This window comes from Uloborus diversus, chromosome 9, assembly GCF_026930045.1.
Source record: "Uloborus diversus isolate 005 chromosome 9, Udiv.v.3.1, whole genome shotgun sequence".
Lineage (NCBI taxonomy): Eukaryota > Metazoa > Arthropoda > Arachnida > Araneae > Uloboridae > Uloborus > Uloborus diversus.
The window spans coordinates 134,194,988-134,217,056 of NC_072739.1; the positions used below are offsets into that span (position 1 = coordinate 134,194,988).

A 22,069-nucleotide genomic window follows, 5' to 3' on the forward strand; every position below is an offset into this window, starting at 1 on the left:
CTGTATATCACTCCGGCAGAATTTAAATTCATTAACCAAGGGCGCCCTGGATCAAAAATTTTGAGAAGGCAGAAATTCTTAATTTGCTGAATGAAAATCCAAAATTTGCCAAATGATAAAATATGTGCATGCACACGTATATATCTACTGAAAAGGACAATCAGGGGTTTAAAAATTGCAATGATGTCCCCAAATCTGGTAAATTGTCACACAAAATTTGTCAAAGAAAGAAAATTTTTCGAAGGTCACAGTGATCTACCACCAGGTTGCTCCAAAAAATGCCTCAAATAAGTTTTTCAAGCATAAAAATTAAAATTATTGGTTCCATTTTCGATACAACAAGCATTTATGAGGTTTCAAATAAGTAAATAAAATTGTATTCTGGTATTAAATAAAAATTATGCAAGTATGCATTTAAAAATGTCAACAAAATAGATTGAAGAAAAAAATTCTTCATGGCAATTCGAGATATAGAGACTGTAATGAGTTGTGGGAAGAAATGGTTTAATGTGATCTAAAATTTTTGGTATCAAATTTGTCACCAAAGAATCTAGGCTTTAAATTGAACATTTATGCTGCAAAACACGCCTAATGACTGCTTAGTTCTAACTATAACTTGGACATAGCACAGTTGAAAACAGCACTATTTGACTCAAGGACTGCTAAAAATAATATTTGACTGGTCCATTTGATATCTTTATTTATATGAACCACCTATTTCAAATTCCAAGATTCATGAAAATACTTTTTAAAAGATACTTTAGCATGTTCAGTAAGTTACTGCCCTATAGCCAGGGCTAAGGCAGAAATACATGAAATACACCGCCAGCTCAGACAATTCCAGCCGAGGACTGCAGTTTCGTGCTTATTAGCACTCATCAGACCAGCATAGGAACACGAAACTGCAGTCCTCGGCTGGAATTGACTGAGCTGGCAGTGTATTTCATGTATACTTTAGCATGGTTCCAAACATTGACGGGGAGAAAACGGCATATAAAGAATGTGTGAAAACATAGAAAATAAAACATAAACATCAACATCGAAAAAAAATTAAAATACAATGTAATAACACATGAAAATAAGCAGAAGAATAAGCACAAAAATAAAAAAAATACCAGAAATTTTTTAAACCTTTTCGAGCCAATCCATAACTTGGATGAAGAAAGCATTGACCTCTGGTGATCTAGCACTATTTTTCAGCCCATGTTGAACAGCATAAAAGCGACCTATTAGAAAAAATTTGTGTTATGAGAAACATTCTTACAATTATGCACATACTTTTCAAATTTTGATAACTCTAAGTTCATCAAGCATTATACTAAAACACTTTACTGTATAAAATACTTGTTTGATGAATCAAACATATGGTTTGCATTGGTAACAGAAAATCTAACAAAAAGTGGATTGTATTCCTTCAAGGGTGTTTGGTGTTTGCAATCTGAAAATTTTAAAATTTTTCGGTTGCCGTTTCTAAAAATTTTGGGCTCACAACACATTCTAAAGCTAAAAAATTATTTCACGAAAAAAAATAAAAACTTAAAATGTTTTTTTTCTCCAATAATTTTTGTATGAATATTTAAAGATTTTTAAGGAAGAGGGGAAGGAGGGGAGAAATCAAGGAACTAATGACATATACCCCACCCTTAGTGACTTTTCCTGTTGGCACCAAGAAAGCTTCGCCAAGAAAATGATGTATGACGACATTCAGGGCCGGATTTGGAAGTGTGGAGGCCCCGGAGCAATGAAGGAGTGGAGGCCCCTAATAAGGGTTTGAAAAGATCATCATATTTTCAAAAATTTACAATACTTTGATATTTATCCGCATATTTTGCTATATATATATATATATCCGATATTTTCGATCCGTGAAAGCTAGGATATTTTGTAAAAATTTTATTGTGGGGGCCCCTTTGTTGTGGAGGCCCCGGGGCCTGCCCTCCCCTAAATCCGGCTCTGACGACATTTGTCATACATCGTTCTTAGAGATGCTTTTTTAGAGCCAACAGGAAAAATTCAGATAAACAACATGATCAAAGCACTTCAGAAGACAATATATATAAAAACAACATGAAAAACAGCAAAAAACATCGCGAATATTTGCTTCAAAAATAACAGAAACTAGAAAGTTTTGTACACAAAGAAAAATTACTAGTAGGTATTTAAAATGCTTAAATTAACAAATTACTATCACAGCTCACCAAAGAAATATGTACCAATAGAAATAAAAGCTTTTTTCCAACATGCATTTCGTCGAACAAAAACAATTCTTATACTCTACTAAAAAAGAGCAAAGTGATTCAATATATGATGTTTCAAGTGGAAAACATCCCCAAAATAAAACTATTTCAGCCAAAAAAACCGCTTAGTTACTCAAATTTTGATGTATGAAAAGTAAAAATGTCTTGACAAAACATCCCAAACATAAACAATACAAAAATACCATACATTAATTTGCTATTCAAAAATGCTTTCAAAACACCTACTAAAAATATCTACTATAGTTTACATAAAATAACACCTTCATATTTTTATAAGGTCGTAGAGTCAACTTATTGTCAGAAATTCAGTACCTAAAGGACACACATTTACAGAATATGCTTGAATAGTTCTTGGCATCGATGAGAATTAACTTTTAAAATAAAATAACTGTACTTTTTTTGTAAAAAAAATTTACATGCAGTAAATATAAAGTTAAAAACTACAAGAAACCCTCAAGATTTTATAAAAACATAAGGAATTTTGGAAATGAGAGTTTTTTTTTTAATTCAAAAATAAAAACTTACATTTTTAATGTATAAATCCTCACACTCAGTCTGAAACACAACATATGAAACAATGTGCCTTACCAAGCCACACTCCAATTTGGATTTTACTCTTAATTAACAGTCAAGTTTAAAGAAACTGGCATTTTCTAATATTTATTCATCAAAGCACAACTACTGAATCTAAACCAACACAAAATAAGCTTTCCTATAAGGTATATTGCATGAAAAAACAAGAATCTATCCAACCATCCAACGTGGACAGTGAACCGCTAACAAGTATACAAGTTTGAACAGATCTAAGATTGCCTTTGGGTTGCCAAACACAGGTTAATTTAGCCACGGATGCCATGCTTAAAAAGTTATCGCCTCATTGGCAAGAAAAATATTTCAATTTTGTGTAAAAAATAGGATGTCGCCAAATGGGGGGGGGGGGGGGGGTATATCACATCTGTACCGAAATCAATTTTACTTGTGTCCATTACCATCCCTATATTATTACGTAACCAGTATCCACTGCCAATTAAATTTTAACCCATAAATGTTCTACCTGCTACTCTATACAGGTTCATAAAGGCTCTTTTCTACCTCAATTTTTTCCCTTAAAGGGGAAGAAACCAAGAACAGGTTCATTTGTATACGACTTGGCATTTGGTTAGTATAAAAATCCCTGTTTTAAATTTATATTATAACCCCTCCAGAGAAGCTGTGTAGTCCTGGGAAAAAAAGTAGTGAAAAGCCTACAGATACAAGCATAGATTAATGAATTCCAAAAGCGAAGAGACACTAGTATCAAAGTTAAAACAAGTAGGAATTAATGCATTATAATTTTCTTAACTATACGATATACTGTACTACCATCAATCTAAAATAGTCCCCCAAGAGTTGGGAATTTTTCAAGGAAGCACCACTTTTTTACTTCCTGGCGTCTTCTCCAATGCAGGAGGTGGAATGGACCAAGGACCTTTTGCTGGGGGAAGGGGCAAATCCACCCTATTTCTTTGAGGTATTTTTGTTGAAACTTGGTACAAAAGACTTTAAGGAAGATGGGTGGGGGAGGGCAGCTCTCTTAAGAATTGTCTCGGCTAAAAAAATTAAAGATCTTGCACTGGATTTACGCAGAAAATATTTCTGGATCTGACCTGAGCTGTACACTGATAATTTTCACAAAATCAACTACAGGAAAATCATTTGAGACCACGGTTCACACTGGCTTCAAAAGTTCTTTAGTATGAAAGCTAAAATTGGTGAAAATCTTTTAGCAAAATGCTAAAATATTATTCTCATATCTTTCTAAATGCCTCAGTGTATTTCATCTCCTGTTGAAAATAAAATTAAAATTTCATCTATGACATCTTTAAAGAAATAAGTGCAGCAGCTATTTCTTTTAAACATAAAATAAAAAATCTTGGATTATGCTACTCATTAAGAAAGCACATGTTTGGTTTTTAGAACTTCGCAGTCCCCACCTCCTAATAATGCAGTTATTCCAGGCACATGCGGACTTAATAGTAATTTAACTAAATAGTAATTTAAACATCTTAGCAAAGATTTGAAAAAGATTAAGTTGACTATTACCATGCTTATTTCCTCTCTTGGATCATACATTTTCTTTTTTTTTAAATTAATTCTTTTTTTTATTTGATCAAATATGCAAAAATGCTTTCCTTTATTTTTCAGTTGAGGTAGTGTTTTTGTAGTTTGCGAAAAATACAACTGCAGTGGAAATCCAGTTTCAGACTATTTGGCTAGTAATTTAATAAAAGATACAAACAAAATGCACAACCCTATTAGAGAAGCATTGACAAGTTGTCAAGCGAGAAACACAGACAATAAGTCACAATTTCACTGTAGGGGACATTTTGATTATAGGCATCAAAGAGTAGACAAAAATGAATTTCAGCCATGCTGAAATAAATTGATTATTGCCCAAAATCTAGTGGTTGTGCCAAAATCCTAGCTATTGAAATACCCTTTTTCGGTTTGGTCAATGTGGGCGAAATAAAATTAATGTAGCTTAAAATTTACGATATACAGTGAAGCATAATTTATACGTTTTTCTTATATACGTTTTTAAAATTGGTCCCTGCAAAGTCTAATACACATTATCCTATACGTATTATACGTTTTTTCGTTTGTACGCTTTTTTCAGTCTCTTCAAAAATGTATAAATGGTGCTTCAATGCATTCAATTTTAGTAAGTAATTTGATGCATTTAGAAAGTTGTTAATACAGTGAAACCTGTGTATAACGATACCGTCTATAACGATAACCTGTCTATAACAATTTTTTTTTTGGCTCCAGCAAAATGTCAGCATGAATAATCAAACTGCCTACAACGATAACCTGCCGATTACAATATTTTTTTTAGGTCCCAACAGTATCTTTGTAGACAGGTTTTACTGGATCACACATGACGTGTATTTGTAACGGTATTTAAATATTGTAAACAATTATGTGAAAAATAATGTAAATTGCTTGCTGTAATTCGGCCTTAAACATCGAGCCTACAAAACTTTTTCGGAGAGTAAATAAACCATAAACTATATTTACGTTTGCAAAGGAAAAAAATTTCCATTGCGCATGCATTGGCGCCAAAGTTTTGACGCCAACGTAGAGAGATCGCCATATTCCCAATTTTGAAAATCTCTCCTCACTGTAAAAGTATAAGCTAAATAGCAGCTTCATAATTATTTCTCCTCCAAATTTATCAACCATCAGCAATACAATAATATGACAAACTTATGGAGGAAGACAACAACAATTTTGCGAAAAAAGGATTGTAATATGCTTCCTTGAACTAATTTTCTTACACCAATATGTTATGGATGGATCACGCTTTTCATGTTCTTCAGCAATCTTTAAGTAAGGTTGAAGAGTTTTTAAGGTAGGCGGGACACTTTTGAAATTTGCCATTTGATTTTTCAGGAAATCAGTAAAGCACTTTTTGGTACGACTTTGGAAAAATAAAGCCTTAAGTATTTTGATACAGTTAAATCAGGCAAATATATGTAGTAAATAGTATCCTAAAATCTAAAAATTAACTTTTTCTAAGATGTCAACAAAACAAATTCCATCAAATCAAAGTTATAGTTGAAGTATTTGTCATCGATGAACAGAGAAAAAGTGCGTTCGATGAGAACGACCGAGAGCGACCGGTTAGTTAATCACTCGACAGCTAATGATCACGTGCTCCAATCAACCAATGAATTGCTTAGAATGGTAACCGCTGAGGTAACCGGTTGATCATAGAACGCCGCGGTTAGTAACTGGTTACTTACCGGTTGACCGGTGAGGTTCGTCGAACGCAACCAAAAGGACTAATTAGGAAAAATTTAAATGCCTAAAACAGTAGTTTCTGAGAAGAGAAGAATATTATTTGGTTATAACTCCCAAAATTATGTCTAATACCGATTTATATACGTAACTAACACGTATAGCCCGACTTGATCCAATGAGCGAAAAACATGAAGGCTGTGTTCGGAAACGATCCACCGGTTACACCGCGTGGTTAGTCCGGTGTGGTTATGACGTGTTTGGAATTTCTCTAGGAATTCCGGTAGAACAGCTGTGTTTCCGAACGCTCGTGGTTAAACCGCGGTAGTTCTAGTTCAGCAGCAAACGACACTCCAATCAACGCGTAACTTTCATAGTAGGCAAGTCACGTGCGTTACGATCAAAACATGAAACACGACCGGATTGGCCAACACAGACTTTGTGACGTTTGTGATCTCGCTAACCGCTTCCAGACAGCGGTGCCACAGGTTGCTACCAAGTCGACCGCCAGAAAACAACCGCAGTGTTTCCGAACGCGGTTAAGTGACGTCACCGGTTCCACCGCAAGCGTTTCCGAACGCTTGCGGTTACACCGAGGCGACCGATCCGCGTTTCCGAATGCACCCGAAGTGACATATGGATACTAAACTGTAACCGGTTAAAAATGATTTTTATAGAATCAAAACAGTTTTAGGATGCGGAAGATTTATGATTAGTGTATTAAATGTTTCCGGACCATGGACGTACAAAATTATTTCAAATCATTTTCTTTTAATTCTTAAACTCGTTTCTGCAGAGTTGGTTTTCAAAATTTCAGCACTCGACTGTAATTAATATAATTCTGCTTTCATTTGAAAGCGGCACAGGTAAACAATTTTGGGTTTTTAAAGAGGCTAGTTTGAGTATTTTTTGAATATCTGGCTAAAAAATTTCTTCAAACATACAAAGAAAATTTTCGCTGCAAGAAAACTTGATTCTCATATTAAAAGTTTAAAATGGAAGTTTTCGAAGTTTTGCAACTTTAGTTTGAAGCTAGAAGTTGAAACTTTGCTCTCTTTTTACTGTAATGATTTTATCCTATGTTTAAAATGTTTACTCATTATCCAATTATTTTGAAAATATAATTATTATTTTAATAGTTTTCAGTAATATTTCTAGATTATATGTTGCATTTGGATAGTCTTTTCGTAGTTAGGTAACGAATATCAAACAATATGAAACAAAAAGTGTTTGATTAGTGTTTTAAAGGAGTAAATAAATTTAATCCTTTTCTGAATGATTTTAGAGTTATAACTTATATCTACCAGAATAAATTTTTTTTCTGCAGCGTTTCATGTAAAATTTTAGTATCATAACTAGAAAAAACTATGCTGCATTGAAAAAAAAAATCACCTCAAAGTTAAAAGTTTGTTGCAAAATTTTAAAAATCCCTATGTTTACTGCTGGAATAGTACTAAAATTTAATTCCACACACACACACACAAAAAAAAGAAAAAATTATTCAGACTGAATTTCAGATTTTTTTTGCATAAAATTCGATACCTGAATAGAGTAGATACAAATTACGCATTTGTGGTCTGAACTTAGTAATAAGTTCAACTTAGTTCAGGATTATCATTTTAGTTCTTAAACTGAAGAAATGTTGTAAAAGTTATCTGGTAACTAGCTCGGCTTGGTTACCTAAGGCAATAAATGATAGTCTTTACAAATCATTTAAAAATTTAACTGAATTTTTTATGGCTTTTTGTGATTGAATTCAATTATTTGGTAGATATTTTGCATTTGAATGGCAGTGGTGCCCAACCTTGCTTTACACGAGGGCTTCACCTTGAAGATGAATCTCGCGGACCGGGTTCATAAAATTCAATTACTTTTGGGTAAAAATATGCAGAGAAAGAAAAAATTCCAAAACTAGAATTGATGCTTTGGTTTCTACATGCCTATTTTATTGGTAAGAAATGTATATACCTGTTTTTTTTTAATTTAATTCCCTACTGTTTTTAGCTTCAAATTTGCAGCAATCATTTGTAATTTACCTAGTGAAAATGATTGGTTGTCCCAGACTACAAGGCACGGAATGTAGTTCTCGATTCATAAGATTGAACATAGCAACGGACCACATAGATTGACCATGGTAGGGCACCAACATTTTAATGCAACAGCAGTGGCAGGGGTGCCTACTTGGGGGGGTGGAGTGTTTTGAGGGGTGTTTTTCATTGGGGGGGGGGAGGGTTTTGCTTTTTTGGGGTGTGTGGGGTGGCACCCCTGAGCTGTGGTGCAAACTTTTTTTGAGAACTTGCAACGAACAGATTAAAATAACTCTGCCAAAAAGTTGAGTAGCTGTTATAAAACCCATCAATAATCTAAATCTGGATAATGTAATGATACAAGCAGAATTGGTAAAGTAATGTATTAAATGTAGTTTAACATAATTTTGTTTTTTTAACAGAAGAAACAAGTTTTTATTTTTAACTGGTTTTAATACTTTTTGAACAAAAATCTAACAGAACATTGCTTTTGAAATTTATTTTCTAAAAATAATTCTAAGCCTCAATAAGAGAAACAGAAATTAGAGAATAATGGAAACAAATATTAGATAAGTAATTTTTTACTTGTATCTACTAATACAATCTATTAATTCATGCCAGCACATTTCAAGCACAGTCATAATTTATTACTACTTACTGGACTATCACCAGTAAAAGAACCCAATGTTTAGCTAAATAAAATCCGAAAAATATCATTTCTTAAGTCAAATTTTATTTAAAAAAAATATGATCCCATTGAAATTCCAACTTGAAATTTTGCACAAAAAAAGAGAAATTTTAAATTTAAATTTCATTTTTTTAAAATGAAAATTTTTGTGAAACAAGTCATTTTGCATACAGAGCTGTCCTAAGAGCTGACGCCACCCAGTGCGAATGTTTCCTGGCGCCCCCCCCAACCCCCACATGCACGCAAAAGTATCAAGTTAATTTTAACATCAATGCATCATGTACGTGAACACGTCATACTTTCATTTTTTAAATATTAATAAACAAAACAATCAGAAGGCTCTGGATAATACAAATTAAAACACAAGCAATGAATTTGTTTCTAATATTTATTGTACATTAATATCCCAAAAATTTTTCGGAAAATGGAAATGTCAAAAATCCAAATATTTATCTTGTAAAACCCTGTGGCAGAATTTTATTTTACTTTCTGTGACAAATTTTCTGGACCTAATTTCTTTCTGCAAGAATGCTCCGTGAAGTGAAGAATGAGCTAATAGACAAACTTAAGTGCAGTTCATTTCAAAAGTCAAAAATTTATTTATTTATTAACGTATTTCACACAACTTCTTGTTTAGGTAAATTCATTTATACAAAAACGAAAAGCATTAAAGCTCAGTATCAGGGCTTCCAACAGATTTTCAGTTTTTGCTAGGGGGAAAAAGTGACCTTGAGCTAAATCTATATGGTAAATATTAACACCATGGTAACAGCAATTGGTAAGTGGAGAAAAAAACCAAATCTAACCAAAAGCAATGTAAATAATTATGCTAATTTATGTAATGTTAGTGTAAATTATTATGTTATAGCAGAGGGTGATTGTTTAAACAGAGATGCCACTCTCATATTTAAGTTTTCAGTCTTATTCTCTTAGCACTTACATATCTATAGTTCTTAATACCAGAAAAATACAGATGCAACATCTATTCAATACCCAAAGAAATAAAATCCGAAAGAAAAAATAATTTTTAATTTTTAATTAAAATATTCATTACAGTTCGGTGCTCCCCCCCCCTCCACCCCCCCCCAAAAAAAACTAAAACATGCATGTGATTGAAACACATAAATAAGGATCACCCCTCCTCCCATAAAAAAAAATTAATTAAAATATACATTTTACACAATTAAAACAAAGTATGCCCCTCGCCCTTAAAAGGAAAATGAATTCAATTAAAATATGCATTACAGTTTGAATTAAAAAAAAAAAAAAAAACTGCATGTGAATTGGAGAAAAAAAAAGAATAAATAAAGAGCATCCTCCCATAAAAAAAATAAATAACAATAATCTATGCAATACACAAGATTGTAAAAAAAAGTATCCCCCCTCCCCCCAAAAGGAAAATAAATTTAATTAAAAAACACATTTTGGTCAAAACAAATTGAAAATTCAACCCCCTCAGAAGAAAATAGGATTTTCTTAAAATACTGAAGCAAAAAAGAAATCCCCCCCCGCCTGGATTGCCCCCCCCCAAGACTCCCTTCAATATCGCGCAGATGAAAATCCATCGAATTGTGCGCCCAATGAAAAAAAATATCCCTCAAAACAACTCCCCCCCCCTCCTTACAAATTTTAATGTCTCAGTCTGCACCATGACCCCCCCCACTCCCAGACTGGGCATCCCTGCCCTCTCCCTCATGTGAAAAAAAAGTATTTAAATCAAGTACTGGAGCAAACAAAAGTTTCCTTTCCATACAAAGAAAAAAGAATTTAATTAGAATATGCATTTAGAAGAAAAATCTATAACTCCTCCAAAGAGAGAAGATTTTCATTCATGTAAGCACCCCTATTTGAATAACGATTGGTCAGCCCAAAATACCACACAATTTATCAAGTATTCTATCTGTTTTCTGTTGCTGCAACCTGCGACACCCACCCACCTCAAATAAGCAATTTTTTAAAGGCTTAAAATAATTTTTCAACAGAGATGAAAAAAAAGCAAGTCAGCAGAAGTCTTTCACACAAACAAACACAAATATGTGCGTTGCCAGCCACTCTTCTTTGATCAACACAGGGTTGCTTTAAAATTGCTCCACGTGGTGAGAAAATCTGGATAGAACTGGTTTCTAACCATGCCATACCTGCTGATTTCCGATATTGCAGACTACCACAGTCATCAATAATCGCTGAATTTGGCACTCGCCAAAGTTTTTATTTTTATTTTTTGTAAAATGTTGCGATTATTTTATTTTTCGCAGAAAATCAGGCCTTTTCTTTAATTTATAGTCGAGTTACATTTTTTACCGGTGAAACAGCTATCCTTTGGTATTGTTCTGCAGAATTATTTCATTGCTGACCTTTTTTTTCCCCTATCCCTTTTTTCCATCCTTAGTGCAAAATCTTTCTGCACAAACTCTCTCTCATTCTGCGACAATGTCGCCGTGTCGGCAGCTTTCTGCCACAGGGTTGTAAATTGTTACTCCACAAGATGAAAAACAAACAATTTAGACAGAATAAGTTACTTATACTGATCAAACTAAGAACTCGAATAAATAATTTGTAGTAGGGATGCACCGGAATAGTGGTTTTGCCGGATACCGGATATCCGATGTCCCTTTACCTGCTGGATTCGGATATCCGACGGATATCTGGCATTTCGATTGCATTGCATGTTCGCATATTTTTCTACAACGCCGTTTCAAAACAATAAATCAAACTTGTTCCACATATCATTTCTTTAAAAACATGTTAAGTACATTAAAATGTACTTTTTTAGAGCCTCTATATTTTAATTTAGGAATCGATTGATATATAAAATGAAACATTAAAATATTGTTTTTTTTCAACAGATTTTTTCGAAAGAGAGAAACTGGATGGGTTTTTTTCAGGTAGATTTCAACTCATTTTTACGGAAGCGGAATAATTTAAAAAAGGGGGAGAAAACTTTTACGGATAACTAAAAATGGAAAAAATACAAATGCAACATAAAATTTTGGATATTAATGAATGCAATGAAAGGATTTTAGCATGTGTAGAAATATACAAGCAAATATAATTTTGAAAATAGTTCGTTTGTACAACTGCGCGCACTGGTGCAAGCATCGACTACGTCATTGGTCCACTACATATTGGTTTCTTGATGGTTCTTCATCCTTTTAGTATCACTGAAAACGGAAGTTTCCACACCATACTACTGTAAACATTGCTTTGTTTCAGTGCAACTATTCGGCATTTTTCATTAGTTTCTTTCATTCTTCGTTTTAATGTTCATGAGATATAATGGCACCAAAGCGTGCATTATTAAATTGTTAATACACTGTAACTATATTATTGTTTTATTTACATGTCTCTCTCCCATTGGCCATTGATTTTGTTCATCAGAACAGAGTTTTATGTTGAATAATACAGCTTTTTTTATGCAAGAAACGGTAATATATAGTTAAGAAATGGTTCAAAATAGTGTGAGAGGTGTTTACAAATGCCGAAAATTTTTTAGTGTGTTTCTAAAAATCCGAATTCATACATTTTTTCTACTACGCTAAATTTCAACTTACGCAAGAGGAGTAGTGGAATGCATTCCTCCCACAAGTCGGAACTTGACTGTATTTTAGTTTTCAACATGGCCGGTCTCCAACTTCAAGTGCTTTGATATTTCAAGGTCGACTTTTCACTTCAGCGTGTTAAAGCAGAGAGAGTGAGATAGGGAGGGAGAAATTATTGGCAACATACCGTCAGCAGATTCGCGAAGGAGATGGGGGGGGGGGGGGAAATGCCAGAAGCTAGGTTTGAAGAGGAATGGTCGTTTTTGAAGCAGCAATTAAAAGAGAAAGCATCATCGAAAAGTTTATGAAACAGTGAAAGCTTTAACTGGAATTTTTGCAAAAGTAAATTCAAAATTAAACCCTCATTTCGTACCGGATAACCCCACATCAACCCCGGATATCTCTCACATTTTTACCCGATATCCTGCAAAAAACTGTCGGATATCCGGATCCGGAGTGGCTTGCTGGATCGGATACCTCATAGTTTCGGATAGTTAAAAAATCAGTCGGATAGGCCAGATACCGGATATCTGGTGCATCCCTAATTTGTAGATTATAAATGGAAAGTTTTTTTCGAAATAGATTGCATCAAAATTAAATTTCAATCTGGACGCATTCAATAATTCTTTTCAAGAGTTTTTTTTGGTTTACTTGTATCTTCTTTTATACATGTTAGAAACAAAGATGTCATTTTTTTGCATCAAATTTTTTGTAAGTTTCTATTTTACGTAGCTATATTTATGGGTGACCCATCACGATGGGGAGAGATACGGCTCAGTTTGCGCCATTGAAATTTTTAGAAGGGAGTGTTTTAGAAAGACTTTGCTTCGTTACTTGGTGTTTGAAAGCATTTTGAGAGGGTGTGCCATAACACTTGGGGGGGGGGGGATAGGCCACCCCGCCACCCCTTTTTTGTAATAAATTTACTGTAATATATCACAATTCTACTTTTAATGCCAAAAGCTGAGCCAACAGTTATAATTATTTAAATACCGAATTGATACAAACTGAATGATCTTTTGATGACCCCAAAGCCATTAATAAAAATAATATATATATTTGGATTCATTAAAAATGGCATCTAGGTTGTTCGTTATGACGCTTATAAACCTATGCTAGGCACCGTCGTGACGTCTAGGCTTAAATTCTTATTTCTAACACTGCTTTGGACTCGGACTCCACAGCCCTGGTTACACATGTAAAGACTTTTGATGAAACATCCCCTTCCAAAAGGTAATCCTGGATGAACTTGTGCTATGCCTTGCATTAGGACATTCTTATAGAAAATAACAGCTGAAGTTGTAGAGTTAATTTTGGTTTCAGCATTTATGTGTAACTGTAAAAAAGACTTTAAACTTCAAACTGTTTTGCTACTTAAAATTAGAATTTTTTGGGTAGATTTTTTTTTTAAATTCTAAGGTCACAAAAGATGTAATTTCAAAGTTAAATAAGAAAAAAAAAAACATTTAATGATTTCTTTTGTTTCAGAGTGACTCTGGGGCATTAATGATTTATCAGCAGTCTCTATGTTCATCCAGGTAGAACCTGTCAGAGCTTCAGTTCTGGATGTATTAGTCTGTTGTGTAGATATGGTTGTAAGTGTTACAGAATAGTTATGCATTATTGGTTTAGTTTCTAGATTTCTGTTCTTTTTGGATTGGTTTTTATTTTGTGAATCCTGCTTGTTCCTCATTGATGTTCCAGTTTATTTCAGCTTAATACCGAATGGGTACAGATTGAAGCAATAGATTTAAACAGCGACGGTTCAGCTTGGGGCTTTGGAATTACTGGAGGCAGAAGCACAGGAGTTGTCGTGAAAACTATTGTCCCAGGAAGCGTTGCTGATAAGGTAAGTATTTAATGAACATTCTGTTTTGTTCCTTATCGTTGCTGTAAATTTCTATTGAAGAGCCACATTAATTAAAAGTCAAGCTAAGGGAATATAATGTATAAAAAATAAGGTTTTGATATCAAATTGTCAATCATGATCTGAAATCTCACAAAACAATTACTTACTGTTAAATAGAGAAAAAAAGATTGCCGCATTAATTTATTTCTTTATTACTTCTATATTCAAGTAGATAATAACGGAAAAAATAGACTTTCTGAAAACTTGTGAAGTTTTGATAGATTTATACTTTTTAAAGAGTACTGAATACACTTTAACCATTTTTGAAAAAGATCTGATTGTATCTGCCTGAACATTTTTTGCGGTAAATCTAACTCAAAAAGTTTTTTAAAATTTGGTAGCAAATGGTTTCTAATAGTAACTGTTCTAATTAGTTAGTTGCTATCACTTTTTCTTATGTTTTTTCTTTTTTTTTTTTAATTGTTTGTAGACTTTTGATTCATTTTACTTATGCTTAAGTTATGTCTTTTTAAGTGGCTGAGGTACATAAAAATGCACATTTTTGACAAAACTCCGTATGTTTTGAGATCAGTTATTGATTTGATATTTTGTTTTTATAGTACTGTGATTGTGTTTTTTTTAATTATTTTTTTTAAGGATGGTAGACTCCAGATAGGCGATCACATCATTCAGATCGGGGACATCAATCTTCGAGGGATGGGCTCCGAACAGGTTGCTATGGTTCTCCGTCAGTGTGGGGCTCAAGTTCATCTAATCGTTGCCAGGCCAGTGGAACCTTCCTCCCCAGATGACAATCTCGTGCAGAGTGCTTCAGCTATCGTTCCCACACGCATCCTCAACGAACCTGACGAATTGGAACAGCAGCTCAGCATTTACCAGCCCAGTCCCGACGGTTTTTCCGATCCCACATTGCAAGACATGTATTGCTCTGAATCTCCTTCTGTGGTATGTTTATGCTTAATATAATGTTCTGTAAGTAACTGTTATTGGAATTATTGTAGACTGCTGGGGTAGAAATTGAGAAAAAAAAAAACTCTTTGTCCGAAGGTCCAGTGACTAAAAAAATTCATTGGTCCATACAAACTTTTAATGGTCCAGTCGCAAGTTTTGGTTTTAAATAATCTTTACCAATAATGAAGCTGAAAGTCTTGTGTCTCTGGATGTCTAACTCTGGATGTTGCAACTGTACGGTTAAGAAACTTTGTTCAATGGCTCTTGTGGGACAAATGCAACACTAATATTGCTGAAAAGTATGAAATCAATCTCACGGGAATGCCTTTTTAATGAACTAATCTTGTTACATTGCGCGTTTCATCATTTTGATATTTGAATAAATTTTCAAGAAGAAAATTTAATTTTCAGGATAAAATGATGAAAAACAAAATAATCTTTACTAATAATAAAGCTAAAAGTCTCTCTGTCTGCCTGGATGTCTGTGATGTGCATACTGCCTAAACCAGTGGTTCCCAACCTTTTTTGGCCCTTCACCCCTTTTGGAAGTTAAATTACACCTATCGCTCCCCACGTTCTTCCCTTAAAAACACAAATTAGATGGCGCTGATTTTTTTTTCCATTTTTTCGAATTTTTCCCGAAAAAAAAAGGGTGAAAACCAGTTTTTTTCCACCACTTCAAAATTTCCGTAAATTTTACATCTCTACTTGTGGTACACATTATATTTTAATTTATACTGAGAAAAGGTCAAATAATGAGATCAATACTGTCTGTCTTTTCCTTGTATTTCTTCAAAATTCTGAACAGAATTAATTTTTCTATAAGTTTTTTTTTCAATAATTTACCCTTAATATTTTTGATGAGCTGTGGTAAGACATTTCAAATAATGTCCTAAAAAATTAAAAACTTAGAAGCTCAATAATTGTCATCTTTCATTTGCATAACCTTTTTTATTATTGAATTGCTAAGTCAAGGGTGCCCAAAGGGTTCACAGTGCGAACTGCGTGGAAGAAACTTAACTGTGTGGGTTAGGCTTGTTAAATGAAGCATCTTATTTGCCTAAAACAGTACTCTTTTCCGAGACAAAAACATCTATCTATCCTTTAAGTTAGGTTAGTTAAAGTTAAGTTAGAGTTTTGTTTCAAAACAAGTGATGAGGCCCACATTGATTTTTGAGTCTCTATAATAAGTAGGCTTAATCTACGAGTAGAGTTTAAAAATCTCACAAGACTTTTCAAGTTCTTAAAATGTTATATGTTGCCAAAAATGATATTTCTAAAAATAGGCAAAATGGTTTTGATGAATTGTCCTTCTTTTTTTATCTACATTCAGTTCATCAATGTTAATTCATTTCATTTCCTTGTATAGAAAGAAACAGTTATTTACAAAGATAAGAATGAGAGAATGGACATGGAATGCTTTGAAGTAAATCTTGTCAAAGATCATCAAGGTTTGGGGATAATAGTTGCTGGTTATGTTTGTGAAAGAGGTAAGTTTTTCTGTTTTATTTGTATAAGCCATCAAATTCCAGTTTATTACTTTTCAAAAATCCTGCTTATAATTTTAAAAGGGTCAAATTTTTTCCTGAAAAGAATATGTCCGTAATGAATATTAAATGGAATATTCATCCACTTCTGTTTAATTCACAAAAAAAAAAAAATATTGAATTTCGTAAACATAACATTTATTGGACAACAGAGCATAATACTTCCTCATCCTTGTACTTGTATTTCCGGTCTACTACCAAGGCAGAATCTATGACTTTTCCAAGCTGGGGGCGAATCTTTAAACTGCCGCTCATTCCCATCTTCCTTAAAATTTTGCATCTTGTTACATGGAAGAAACAACAAAAGTAGGGTGAATTTGTTGACTCAGACTTTGCTGTCACGGACAAGGGACCCAGCTTGCTTTCCCTAGTTCCGGGACTGTCTACTACTCAATCCAGTGAAGTCCCATTACAAGAAAACTTAAGGGACTACAGATTTTTGTTAGTTATAATGGGAATTTAGTTATGATAAAGTTTAAGTAATGAGATTGCAATTAAATTTGGACTGAAAGTTTATTTCATTGAAACGAATGTGTGGTTGTATTTGTATTCATCGTAATGAAATTTCACTGTAAACACTTACTCAACGAGAACTCACGATTCCTCTATTAATTTCATGAATGCATTTATAATCATTTGTTTGATAGCTTATCTACTGACTTATTTATTTATTATTAATTACATTTAAAAATTTCAACTTAAAATTTTAGAAAGTTATGGTTAAAATATAACTAGCAAGAATGAAGTACATTTTTACCAAAAAAAAAAAAAATAGAAATTAATATTTTACTTGCATTATACTTTTAAGAAATTGTATTTTAAATGACTATAAAAACAGAAAAAGTTTAATTTTTAAATGAACATTTATGTAGGGTCATATTAATATTTATTACCAATGCATATTTGCTATTCAATTAGCAGGTAAAATTAAATTTTAGAACTCAAGCGTAATGAACTGCTATATTATTAAACTCAATGTTACTAATACATAAAAAGCTGTATGTACCTTAATACTAAAAAGCAAAAAGGCTAACTGTCAAAGATATCACTTTAAATGCTTAGTATTTGTCACTTTGTTCACTATCCTTCAAAGACTATGTAAAATTAGCAGATACCACTTTTCTCCTAAGACTTTTTAAAATATTTTGTTCTCAGATAACACCAATAAACTTGAGATTTCGGTAAATTAACTTACTAATAACCACCTGAGCCAATTATTCAATTTTGTTAAAATTTTCGAACACTGATCTTCTATTTCATATGATTTTATTTAATTTTTTTTTATGGGAATGTGTCTGCTATATATGTATATATATATATATTGTATTCTTGAGCAGAAGATATATCTGGCATATTTGTGAAGAGCATTTCTAAAGGAAGTGTGGCAGACTTATGCGGTCAGATTAGAGTTCACGATCAAGTAATAGAGGTTGGTTTTTCAGTTGTTTGCCTAATTGGTGATTTAATTACTTTTTTTTATATCGATGAATATCAAGTTACTCATACTTGACCTTTTATGATTTATATTGGGAAATATTTCCCATTAAACATGTTTTCCAAAACAATAGGTTCATTTTTGTATTTTTGTTAGTGGTACTGTCATTTATTTATTATTAGAATAGTTTTTTTTTTTTTTTTAGAGTTAGATTTTCTAACACCAAATATGTTTTTTTTTTTGTGAACCACTACATAATTTATGTACATATTCTTTTTATTGGATCAGATTCAAGTTGATATCCACAAATCACGAATTTGAACTTAAGATATAAAAAGACACAAGTTATCCTTCAGAAGATTATGGTGCTTGCAGTCATATTTGATTTTATAAGAAAGAAAATTGTAAATAATTATGAAATGTGAGATGATACATAAAACAATGAATTTTCTATTTATTGTTCATATCTTTTATAATTAGTTGCATGATGCAAATGATATAAAAACAGTTAAAAAATTATCCATCATTATCATAACAATTAATCTTGCACAACACCTAGGTCAAGGATTCTCAACCACTGGTCGGCAAACCGGCAGCAGTCTGTGGAAAAATTTAAACCGTTTCTTAGAGATTTTCCCTGTTTGGGTCGAAAAAGAAAAAAAATTAGTTTTCTGATCATTTTTTCATAGTTTTTCTGCAATTTATTTTCGTTTTCTATTTTACTCAGTAATAATTACAATTTTAATGATATTTAAGTGTTACCATAAGTGATTTGTTAACTCTTGTAAAAGTTTTTTTAATACCAAGATTTGCATTTAAAAAAAAAAAAAAAACCTTTATCAGTACACATTTTTTTCCTTTCAAATTTGCAACTGTCTGTGGCTCCCCAAAAAAAGTTGAGAAATGCTCACAAAAGAAAAAAATTTAACATTCATTATATTTGTTTTCGATCAACTTTTGATCTTTTTCTTTTTGCCTTGTTTCTATTTTCAAGGATTATTCACTTATTTGATCTGCTTTTGTATAAAAGTATAATTTCGATTTTATCACCAGTACTAAAGTGTTTCTAGTGTTGCAAAATGTAAAAGATCAAGTACTACAAAATCCAGCTGGTACATACACACTTTTATTGGTCCATTGATACATGAACTTTTAAAAATGTATACTTAATAAATATTTAATGAATGTTTCTGAGTTGGATATGTTAATATGCATAAATAAATTTTATGTATTGCGAAAACTGAACTGTTAGCAGTAATGCTATTCTGCTGTAGAAATATTTTCGGAAGCCCTTTTTTATGTTTAGTCTGTAGGGATATTATGTTTCTCAATCTTGATCAACAATAAATGAAACGTTCTACTGATGTTTTTTATTTGTTCAGGAGGGTGGGTCTCTTGCACTTGTTTTCTTACCAATCCATGAATAGAGGTACAGCCGAACCTCGTTAAACTGCCCTGCGAAAAGCTGCCACCCTCTTAGTTTGCCAAGAAATGTGGTAAAAAAAACATTCAGTATAGGAATGCAATACAAATTTCCTCCTTAAACTGTCACCCTGTCGTCCTCCAACTGCCACTGATTTTCAAGGGAAACTGCATACTCGGAAGGATTATATCGCTGTTTGAACTGCCACACCATCTTGAAAGACCATGTCAAGTAATTCAAACTTGGTGGTAAGCCATTTAGGAGAGTAAATGTCCTTGAGGAGCCACAGAGGGAAATCATGAATGTTGCACACACCTGCCACTAATGGCCCATACAAATGCACTTACATTAGCCACTACGGAATTGCGCAGCTTTCTTATCTCTTTTCTGTTTAATCCGCCCCCCTGCTGCACTCAGTCCCCAAGGAGCATTGTTACTAGCATTTCCACAAATTTTAACCGGATCTTATATATATCTGCTCCCCCACTTTTTTTCAAACTTCATTTTGACATTTCACTACTCAGCTACAAAAGCATTTATTCTTTACGCCCTTTTCTGTTCTGATCAGCAAGGGAGGGTGCTGAGGCTTGACCTGGTATTGACACCGTGTGCAGACTTCAGCTCTAAGTCTGTAATCAACATTCTATAACATCGTGTTCTTTTGCTTCCTTCTGCTAAGATGCTAAAAACAATCTTTAGCATGCACCAAAAAAATTCTAATTTGAGTTTAAGAGCAAATTTCTGATTCTCAGGCCAACAATTTATTGACAGGGCCTGTTTAATGCACGGTCCTGTGGGAACGTAGACCTGGGCAACAAAATTTTAAGGGTACCAGAAGAGGGAAAATTTATTTATTTCTACCCTTTTCTTTCAAACTTGTACTTGGATAACGTGCAGGATTTATTATGAGTGAGGCACCAAATTAAACTAAGACCTGGGCATCACTTTGACTTGATCGGACCCTGCTATCGATAAATACGTTTCAAGTTCTGGAAAAAGAAAAAAAAGGTAGCCAAAGAACCGCCTGTTAGCCATGACACACTGCTGAAAATCCATGGCTGTTATTGAACAATCACGTTGCTTACTGTTCTCACTTGACGGTTTTGATGTCTTATGATTTTGTCCCCCCCCCCCCCCCTTCCTCTGCAGCACCACCGTCGACCGACCTCAGCCTTCACACACACGCCTACTTACACACACACACACACTAGGGTGGGCCGAATAACAGCTTTTTTTTATTTCAGTGATGGGTAGTGCGGAAAAGGTGCCATTGGTAGAGCATTGAGTCCACATAAAAAGTTTGAATTTTTTTGCTCAATTTCTTGATTTGCCACAATCGGGTTACAGTTTCGAAAAATTGCTGTTTTTTCATGTTCAGCCAAAATTAGTAAAAATAGTATGTTTCTACTTTCGAGGATGAGTTGAGCAGAAAAGATACCATTGGTGGCACTAACCTCCCATAAAAATTTTGAGGTATCTGGAATAGTTCTTTCCTTTGCCACAACTAGTGATGTAAAATACCTGGGTATTTATTTTTAGGGGTAAATACCCAGGGTATATACCCGGGTAAATACCCAAAATGGGTATTTACCCGGGTATTTATTTCAAAAATTTATATTCAACTAAAATACTTTTCTGTATGTATTCCACTATGTATATATACAGGGTCTATTCCAAAAGTAATGCTTTTTTTTTTTTGAAGTAATTTATTGAACAGATTTGCGCAAACACTCAAAATTCTTCAAAGTAACGTCCTTGGGCTCTTCTGCACATTTCTTCCATCTTCTCTGCCATGACTGGTAAGTGTCCTGAAAGGCGTTTTTGGGGACCTCTACTAAGGTCTTCGTCGTGGCTATTTTGATCTTTTCTAGGGATGAAAAATGGGTTCAATTCAGGCCTACCTTAATCCGAAGGAACAAAAAGAAGTCTGTCAGGGCGACGTCAGGACTATAGGGGGCTGGGACAGCCTTTTCACTTGGTGTTAAGCCAGAAACTCGTGGATTCGCAGCGTGTTATGGCAAGGAACTTGCCTCACACTTTTCTTATCGTTAAATCTTGAGCAATACAAAACACAGCAGTACACAACATGTTCAGTTCAGTTGCAACCATCTTGATAGTCAATTGAGGGTCAAAGTCCAACAATTGAGGAACACGAGCTACATTATTGTCGGTTTTGCTGTTTGATGGCCGCCCAGAGCGTTGTTTATCTTGAACCTCTTCTCGGCCCTCTTTAGAGGTCTTTAATCACCTCAAAACTTATGAATAGGACAGAGAAAAGTCCTTGTAAGCCTCACGAATCATTTTGTTAGTCCCCTCAAGAGATTTTATTGGTTAAGCAACAAAACTTAATCGCATACCATTTTTTCCCGTGACAACGGTCGATACGCAGAGATTAACATTAACTTATATCCGGCCACTCTCACAGCCTCGGAGAACACTGAGATTGGTTTTCCGGAAAACCTTAGGGTCCCCCTCACCTAAACCAAATACGATTATACTCCGACCAATAAAAGCGGCCTGAAAAAAACCATTGCATTACTTTCAGAATACA

The 22,069-nt window shown here is 33.6% G+C and overlaps 2 protein-coding genes across 4 annotated transcripts in view; one reads left to right on the forward strand and one right to left on the reverse strand.

The window, feature by feature from the left end:
- LOC129230035 (vacuolar protein sorting-associated protein VTA1 homolog) overlaps positions 1-22,069 on the reverse strand; it is a 212,381-nt gene that overhangs the window by 26,742 nt on the left and 163,570 nt on the right. Inside the window, exons 1-2 of one of the 3 annotated variants that reach the window (XM_054864420.1) lie at positions 5,576-5,842; positions 1,116-1,226 (exon numbers count right to left, since the gene is read on the reverse strand). In XM_054864420.1, coding sequence (XP_054720395.1) covers positions 1,116-1,169 — 54 coding nt within the window. In that variant the 5' untranslated portion in view covers positions 1,170-1,226; positions 5,576-5,842. Of the gene's footprint in view, positions 1-1,115; positions 1,227-5,575; positions 5,843-22,069 lie in introns of those variants that run through there. The other 2 variants (XM_054864419.1, XM_054864421.1) reach the window with 2 other exon arrangements.
- Positions 6,742-22,069, forward strand: part of LOC129230510 (multiple PDZ domain protein-like) — an 80,906-nt gene continuing 65,578 nt past the window's right edge. Inside the window, exons 1-6 of the mRNA XM_054864912.1 lie at positions 6,742-6,904; positions 13,781-13,887; positions 14,007-14,141; positions 14,799-15,107; positions 16,483-16,603; positions 17,998-18,089. Of these exons, the coding sequence (XP_054720887.1) occupies positions 13,819-13,887; positions 14,007-14,141; positions 14,799-15,107; positions 16,483-16,603; positions 17,998-18,089 (726 nt within the window). The 5' untranslated portion in view covers positions 6,742-6,904; positions 13,781-13,818. The remainder of the gene's footprint in view (positions 6,905-13,780; positions 13,888-14,006; positions 14,142-14,798; positions 15,108-16,482; positions 16,604-17,997; positions 18,090-22,069) is intronic.